The sequence below is a fragment of the Balaenoptera physalus genome, assembly GCF_965194825.1.
Source record: "Balaenoptera physalus genome assembly, chromosome: 2".
NCBI lineage: Eukaryota > Metazoa > Chordata > Mammalia > Artiodactyla > Balaenopteridae > Balaenoptera > Balaenoptera physalus.
In genome coordinates, this window is record NC_138883.1 from 33414781 (window position 1) to 33423608 (window position 8828).

The window sequence follows — 8828 nt, forward strand, 5'->3', positions numbered from 1 at the left end:
GCTGTGCTTCCCCCCAGTTGAGGCCCCCAGCCAGCCTAACAGCCAGGGAAGGGCACCCGAGGGAGTTGGGAAAGCCCGCTGGGGCTGTGGCCACAGGCCTGATGTTCACCCAGGCTCAGGGCCTCAAGGGTCTTGGAGTCCCTGCCTAGACCTTCAGTTATTTGGGCAGAAGACAGAGCCTGTGAGTCCTCTGACCCGGCTCTGTGGAGAAGGGCTGAGTAGGGAAGGGGCTGCCTCTGTGGCTGGGTCCTGAGGGGCTGAGGGGGCAATGTGCACCCACCCATCCTCTGTGCCCCAGGGGTCCGGGCCCTCCAGCCAGAGAGGGCCCGTGAGTTTCTGTGAGCTGTGCGTGCCGGGAGGGGAGGCCTGTGGAAGGACAGAGCTGGGGGCAGGCGCACTAGGTTCTCAGCTTCTGCTTCACCTGATGCACGGCCTCTGGCAGTTGCCAGAATGTGTATGTGATTTACGTGGGACCTGATTTTGGTTCGGTAACACTGGCAGCCGAGGGTGAATTCTGGGGCCGCCTGGCCCTGGTGTACCAGAGGCTGGGGGTGGTGGCCACACCGGCTCTTCCTGCCCAGGCACTGGGTCCTTAAGTAGGAGCCTTGCCTGCAAGAGGATCCCCACCCCCGCCTTCGCTTTCATAACCAGGAGGACTTCCTCCCCACCCCCAGGACCCCTCGGGCTCCCCCTCACTCCCCTTCGCCCGCCATAGCTCTCCTTTCTTTAGGGTGTGCCCTCCTCACGACCTCCTCTTTATACCATTTGTATTACCTGATTTTTTTTTTTTTTTTTACATGAAGCGAGTGTTATTTTTACAATTACATATATTAAAATACTTTTCATTTGGGGGAAAGCACATATTGGGCAATCCTCAGGAAAACAGGCTAGTTCACCGGGAGCAATAATTTCATTTAAAAGGAACACGTCCTCACAGATTTTTAAGAAAACCTCCCAGAACTCAGTTTGAGAAATTCTGACTTGAAATTTTTTTTTTTGACGAAGTGTTGTTTTTTTTGTTTTTTAAAAAAATTTATTTATTTATTTATTTTTGGCTGTGTTGGGTCTTCGTTTCTGTGAGGGCTTTCTCTAGTTGCGGCAAGCGGGGGCCACTCTTCATCGTGTTGCACGGGCCTCTCACTATAGTGGCCTCTCTTGTTGCGGAGCACAGGCTCCAGACGCGCAGGCTCAGTAATTGTGGCTCACGGGCCTAGTTGCTCCGCGGCATGTGGGATCTTCCCAGACCAGGGCTTGAACCCGTGTCCCCTGCATTAACAGGCAGATTCTCAACCACTGTGCCACCAGGGAAGGCCCCTGACTTGAAAATTTAAGGGCTAATTCAACTTTAAGTGTCTTTCAGTTTTGAAATATCGATATAAAAACCTCACCTTTAAAACTTGTAAAAAAATCTTAGGATTGTTTTTTACAATGAACACAAAACTTAAAAATACGCATAGGATTTTCGATTCCTGAACTTGGGAAGGTCTAAGGACCCTGATTTGAGAAAGGCTAAAGTCAGGTGTCAGGCTGATGCTGAGAGGTTTTTTTTGTTTTTTCGTTTGTTTTTGTTTTTTTGGTGGTGTGGTTAAACCTTGCTCACTAAGAAGTACAAAGTATTACACAAATGTAGGAGAAGAATGCATGATGGCATGGAGGAATGCCCAAAATTTAAGCCCAAAGTAGGATATAGAGGAAATTGTAGAGTCATGTAGGGGAGGAAAGATATCTTTCCTTCTATCCGTCTAAATTCTGGACTCTGAGCTGGGGGCCATGTAACAAAAGACAGATTAACCAGAGAAAAATATATGCATTTATTTAATATACATTTTCTGTGACCTGAGACCCTTCGTAAGGAAAATGAAGACCTAAAGAAATGGTTAAACCCGAGCACTTTTATATTAGGTTTGACGAAGAATGGAAAGTTGTGGAGAAATATGAAAGGACAGAAAGCATGAGGGAAGTGTAGTAAACTGGGGGAAACTTAGCCAGGCCTGTTCCTTCAGATTCCTCTCTCTGTCCCTTCATCTTCAAAGATAAGGATGCTCTTTTCCTCTGGGCATAGGGAGGGCACCTCTCACACAGGGTTTTTTTTTAACGTGCTTCAGGGGAAGGTCAGAAAGTCCTTCCTGCAGGTACAATTTCTCAAATCCTTCAGTTTGGCATGTTCAATATGCCAGGTGCCGTATTTAAGGGTAGTGTGTCCTGAACCCTGTCACTTGAAAGCACAGGCTCCAGAGCCTAGCTGCTTATGTTCAACTCCCAGGCTCTGTCCCTTCCTGTCTGTGTGACTTTGGGCAACTTAATTAATTCTCTTAACCTCCATTTCCTCATGGGGTTTGTTAAAAGCAAGACAACAGGCCCAAAGTGGAGTCACTTATGCAAAGCTGAAACGGTGCAACTCAGATTGGGACTTGAACTCACGGTCTTTTAACTGAGATCACACACCTGGTCTCAGGACTTAATGAAACTCAGGTTCTTGATGTCTCGTTGCAGAAAGAATTCAGTGAGAGGCAAAGTGATAGGTAAGAAGTGCATTTATTTAGAGGGAAACACTCTCCACAGACAGAGTGTGGGCCATCTCACAAGGTGAGAGGCCCTGAAATATGGCGTGGTTAGGTTTTATGGGCTGGGTAATTTTGTAGGCTAATGAGGGGGAGGATTATTCCAAGTATTTTGGGGAAGGGGGCAGAGATATCCAGGAATTGGGCCACTGCCCACTTTTTGATCTTTGATGGTCGGCCTCAGAGCTGTCATGGCGCTGGCGGGTGTGTCATTTAGCTAATGTATTACAGTGAGTGTATAATGAGGCTCAAGGTTCACTGGAAGTCAAATCTTCCGCCATCTTGGATCTAGTTAGTTCTAACCAGTTTTTGTCATGTCCTATGGCTATGTCATTCTTTTAAATGTTGTGCCCTGCCCCCTTCTCTCCTGTTTCAAAGCCCCATGTCACCAAACTGAGACTTAATTATAGTTTTGGCCTCTCCCACAGATGGAATCTTAAACCAGTCAATCAGGAATCACCTGACCAGCACTAGGGAGGTGATCTGCATGGTAGACCCCTGCCATCCCCTAAAGGAAAGTGGCCTTGCAATAGCCAATCTACTTTTTTGTCTGGTTTAACTTCCTTGTCCCTGCTCCCTTCTGCCTATAGAAGTCTCACTTTGTACAGCTCCTCGGAGCTCTTTTCTCTCTGCTAGATGAGATGCTGCCCAGTTTGAATCAGTTTTTCCTCAAATAAACTCATAAAATTTGTAATCGCTTCAGTCTATTTTTTAACAAGAGCAAATACATTCTATCCCAATATTGAGCTTATACATCAGTGAATGACTGTATACAGGAAACATACCCCAAATGTTCAGTGCTTATTTCTGAGTGGTGGTATTGTTGTCAAACACAAGTTTGTGTGCCCGACACACACACTGGGGCCAAACAAACCAAAACATCGGAGTTTGGAGCAGAGAAAGGTTTATTGCAAGGGCCAAGCAAGGAGAATGGGAGGCTTGTGCTCAAAAGACCTAAACTCCCTGAGGGTTTTCAGGGAAGAGTTTTTTTTGTTTTGTTTTGTTTTTAAATTTTTATTGGAGTATAGTTGCTTTATAATATTGTGTTAGTTTATACTGTACAGCAAAGTGAATCAGCTATACGTATACATACATCCCCTCTTTTTTTGGATTTCCTTCTCATTTAGGTCACCACAGAGCACTGAGTAGAGTTCCCTGTGCTATTACAGTAGGTTCTCATTAGTTATCTATTTTATACACAGTATCAATAGTGTATATATGTCAATCCCAATCTCCCAATTCATCCCCCCCTCCCCCAGGGAAGAGTTTTTAAAGGCAACATTTGGGGTGAGGGCTGCAGATGTGTGACTTTCTTCTGATTGGTTGGTGGTGAGGTAACAGGGCAGTGTTCCAGGAATCTCAATCATCAGCCTTCTGGTTCCAGCCAGTCTGGGGTCTCAGCCTGTAGTTACCATCCTCCTCCTGGGTGGGGGCCTTAGTTCCTGCAGAACAACCCAAATATATGTATCAGATTGTTATGTACATCCCTTGAGGAGGAACTAGGACTGTATTTTATCTCTGCACTATTGTTTCTTGCCTGCTTTTCCTTGGTTTCTCCATGCCTTCACTTCCCTAAGTAGTACTGGTTGATCCTGCTCTTTGGAACTCAGGTAAGGTCTAGGAAACCAAAGCCTTTTTCTGCAAATGAGAAAGGGGGGCCCAGAAAGGCTTTTGTATCTGGGAGGCGCCCCTAGGGTCCTGCTCGGTTTTGGTATCATGCTGACTGTAACTATTTATACTTTTCCAACTTCTCCATTAGAAAAGGTTCCTTTTAAAATAATAACTGAGCGGGTGCGCAGCGGCAACAGGGTCGGCGGGCTGGCAGCTGTGGCGGTACCCGTGTGCTCGGGGTTCCCGGTCGCGAAGAGGAGGAGGATGTGGCGGGTGGAGGGGAAACAGCTGCCGGAAACAAACCGGAAGAGCGCTTCCCAAAGTGTATTCTGCGGAACTAGTACCTACTGTGTCCTCAACACCGTGCCACCTATAGAAAATGACCATGGGAACAGCAATAGTAGTCATGTAAAAATCTTTTTACCGAAAAAGCTGCTTGAATGTCTGCCGAAATGTTCAAGTTTTCCCAAAGAGAAGCACCGTTGGAACACTAGTGAGGGCTCATGATGCAGCCGTCCTTTGGATTTCTTTTTAATAATGTGTGACCCTTCACCTTTGATCCCCTGACCTGCATTACCTTGGTAACCATTTCATTTTTTAATTTAATTTCATTTTTTGATTTTGGTGTACAAGCTGTGACATTTCATCTCTCAAAGTGTAACATGCTGATTTCCTCAAATAGAGATACCCCTGTGAGTGATAAATTTGCAAAACGCTGTCTTCATTTTCTGTATTAAAATCATTTCAGTTTAAAAAAAAAAAAAAAAAACTGAAAAAAATCAATTGCCTTTTCCACAGAAAGAAATAGAAAATATTGCAGGCCACCTAAATAGGGGTCACTTGTCCAGTTCTTCACCCAGCAGCTGGGTTCAGAGGTAAGGGTGAGGGTTTTAGAGTCCGGCCTGCACTCAAATCCCAGCTCTGACACTTTCTCTCAATTTTCCATTTCCTGATCTCTTCTCTAAAGTGGGTGTAACAGTGAAACAGGAGGGAAGGGGGCAGAGCACAACCTTGAAAAAAATGACATAAACCCATTAGAACCAAGTAAGTCCAAGACGGAGGATGCGTCAACTACCAATAGACCTTGAGTCTCAGTATACCTTCATTGTAACACATCAACAAGCTAAATGACACACCCACAGGTGCCATGACAGTTCCAAGGCCAACTATATAAAGGTCAAAAAGTGGGCAGTGGCCCAATTTCTGGAAATCCCTGCCCCTTCCCCCAAATAGCTGGAATACTCCTCCCACTCATTAGCCTATGAAATTACCCACCCCTATAAAAACTGACAACCCCATACCCTGGTGCCACTCAGGCCTTCTGAGATGGTCTACACTCTGTCTGTGGAGTGTGTTTCTCTCTAAATTAATCCACTTCTTACCTATCACTTTGTCCCTCACAGAATGCTTTCTGGGACGAGACATCAAGAACCTGAGCTTCATTAAGTCCTGAGACCTGGTGTGTGATCTCAGTTAAAAGACTGTGCGTTCAAGTCCCAATCTGGGTTGCACAGTTTCAACAATACCTCAGTGGAGTTCCTGGGGGAATGAAGTGAGATAACCTATGTGAAAAAATGTTGTACGTGGCGCTGTTTTCACTATTTATTTGCAATTTTCTCCATTAGACCAGAGGCAGGGGCTCAAAGTCCCTGGTAGTTTCTGTATGCTGGGCTGGGAGGTGGTCCCATCTGCAGAGTGGGGGCTTACACCCCACTTTGCAGCCCCAGAGGACTAATCCTAGGTGGAAACCAGAAACACTGGCCTCTAGCAGGCTCTTGTAGATTGTGTGGCCTGCTGTCTGTAGGTTCCAGGCTGGCAAGCTGGGATTCCGCCTGGAGAAGGCGCTGGGGTGATGGGCCACCTGGGACTGTCCCTTCCCCTGACCACCCCCTTGGGTCAGCTAGATTCTGAAGGCTATGATGTATATATAAATGTGTAACATATATACATATATGTGTGTGTACACACATGTATACTTATGTGTGTATTTATAAACACATCCCCACACATATGTGGAGAGAGAGATGGAGAGAGGGAGACTGAAAGAAACTGGGGTTACAAAATTGCCCACATTTTAAGCGTTTACATTTAACAAATGAATGCATCACAAAATCACTGCAGGATTAATTAGCATTTTAATTCAATTACCATAGGTTCTATGGTCTCATAACGGGCCTCAGATTTTAACTGTGTGGTGAACTTTCCTTTCAAATCTCATCAAAGTATCTATAAGCACAGTGATGAAGACCAAGTCCAGCCTGGCCACATAGCCCTGTCGTCTCCCTGGGCCCGTGGGCCTGGTCACATTCCTCTAATGGAGATGGACCAGACACCACGGCTACAGTAGAGAGTGTACCTTTCTCAGTTTCTGCTGCCTCTAAAGTAGAATCAACAGCTAACAGTCCCAGCAGCCTGGCTTGCTCCTCTGGCCTGACAGCTGCAGGTACACATGTAACAGGGAAGAGCAAATCTGACTCCATGTTGGATGTTTCTTTGACTTTAAACTTTGCTTTTTGTTGCTTATGTTATTATAATCATACATAATGGCCTGCCTCAGGGAACCCTGCCCCTGTGCCTGAATGTTAAACTAAAGTGCCTTTGTTCAGCTCACAGAGAGACAATCTGACCCTGCCAGCCTGTGAATGGCTGCAGAAAAGAAGAAATTAACACATCCCCTCCCTATGCTGGCGAAGCCAGGCAAAACTAATGGCATTTTTACTTTACTTCCTCACCTCCTCCGCCTCTCTGTCTTATGACACTGGCATCCAGACCCCAAGAAGATGGTTTTCTGGGGACACTAGTGTGCCATCTTCTTGGTCTGCCAGCTTTCTGAATAAAGTTGCTATTCCTTGCCTCAACACCTCATCTCCCGATTCACTGGTCTGTCGTGCGGCGAGCAGGGTGAGCTTGGACTCAATAACAGAAGCTGCCCCCATAGTGTCTCTGTTGACCTGTGTGCTTGGCTTCCGTCCCCAGTACTTGGTGATGGGGTTTTTGTATTGCAACCAATCTGGTCCCCTGCTGAGACTTTGTTAAGCACTTGCGATAAGGGTCAAAGATCTGGGAAAATGACAAAGCATCTTGTAAAACAGCTTTGCAGTGGGAACGGGGTATTTCGTTTTAAATAGGGACTGTTTGCCTTGGGTTAAGTTACATATTGTCATGACAAAGACTTGCTCAGTTGGAGCTGAGCTCCTGGTCTGGGTGGACTGTGACCTGGGGGACTGAGGGTCCAGTAGGGTCAGACCATCCTGCCGGGCTCAAATCCTGATGGTACTAACCTTGGGCAAATCTTTCCACCTCTCTGAGCCTCAGTTTCCTCATCTGTAAAATGGGGTTGATGAAAGAGGACATAATGATACATGAAGCAATCATCTGGCATGTTCCTAGTTTTTAAAGTTTCAGGCCTAATTCTCCCCAAAGAACCTTCTCTGCATGGTCACCACAACACATCTGCAGTTTGTTCCTTGAGCTGAGCCCACAGTGATTCTCAGACTTTTTTCCCCCCTTTTTTCTCTTAATTGTGGTTAAATATACATAACAAAATTTACCATTTAAATTATTTTAAAGTGTAAGTTTATAAATTTATTTATTTTTATTTTTATTTATTTTTGGCTGTGTTGGATCTTTATTGGTGAGCGTGGGCTTTCTCTAGTTGTGGCGAGCGGGGGCTAATCTTTGTTGTGGTGCACGGGCTTCTCATTGTGGTGGCTTCTCTCATTGTGGAGCACGAGCTCTAGGCGTGCAGGCTTCAGTAGTTGCAGCACGTGGGCTCAGTAGTTGTGGCTCGCAGGCTCTAGAGCACAGGCTCAGTAGTTGTGGCGCACAGGCTTAGTTGCTCCGCGGTATGTGGGATCTTCCTGGACCAGGGCTCGAACCCGTGTCCCCTGCGTTGGTAGGCAGATTCTTAACCACTGTGCCACCAGGGAAGCCCTAAAGTGTATTCGTAAAGTGCTGTAGCGTTAAGTACATTTGCATTATTGCACAACCATCACCATCATCCATCTCCAAGAACTTTTTCATCTTCCCCCAACTGGAATTTTATCCATTAGACAGTAACTCCTCAGTTCTCAAGCTTTTTGGTGTCAGGGCTCCTTTACACTCGTAAAGAATTGTGAACCCGCAAACGCATTTGTTTGTATGGGTTTTATCTATCAATGTTGTTTAAACAAAATTCAACTGAGTAAATTTTAAAGATCTTATTATTCATGAATTGGGCAACAGACCATGTAGCAGGAGCTGTACAAGACAAAACATTTTATAGGCAGAAGGGAGCAGGACAAAGAAGTTATACTAGCAAAAAGTGGATTGGTTGTAGCAAGGTTAGTTTCCTCTAGGGGATGGCAGGGGTCTACCAGGCACATCACCTCTCTAGTGGTGAGGAGGTGATTCCTGATTGACTGTTTAAGATTCCATTTCTGGGAGAGTAATTATTTAAGTCTTAATTTGGTGACATGGGGCTTAGCATAAGGGACTCCATTTTGGGCCTGTTCTGTTGTTTTTAACAGTGTTTGCCATATTATAACTGAAAACTAAGAAAAATTTAAAATATAATTTATTGATTAAAAATAACAAAGAATGTAAATATTGTCATATTTATAATGAAATACTTTTTAAGAAAAATAATTTTACCTTCCAAAGCAAAAAAATTTAGTA

At 45.1% G+C, this 8828-nt stretch overlaps 1 protein-coding gene across 1 annotated transcript; it reads left to right on the plus strand.

Moving 5' to 3' along the window:
• Positions 1–1016: 1016 nt before the first annotated feature.
• LOC309655938 (uncharacterized protein) lies at positions 1017–8599 on the plus strand. Its single transcript, XM_082451942.1, has one exon. It carries the CDS (start codon positions 4206–4208, stop codon positions 4677–4679), a length of 474 nt encoding a protein of 157 aa, XP_082308068.1. The 5' UTR covers positions 1017–4205; the 3' UTR covers positions 4680–8599.
• Positions 8600–8828: the final 229 nt, after the last annotated feature.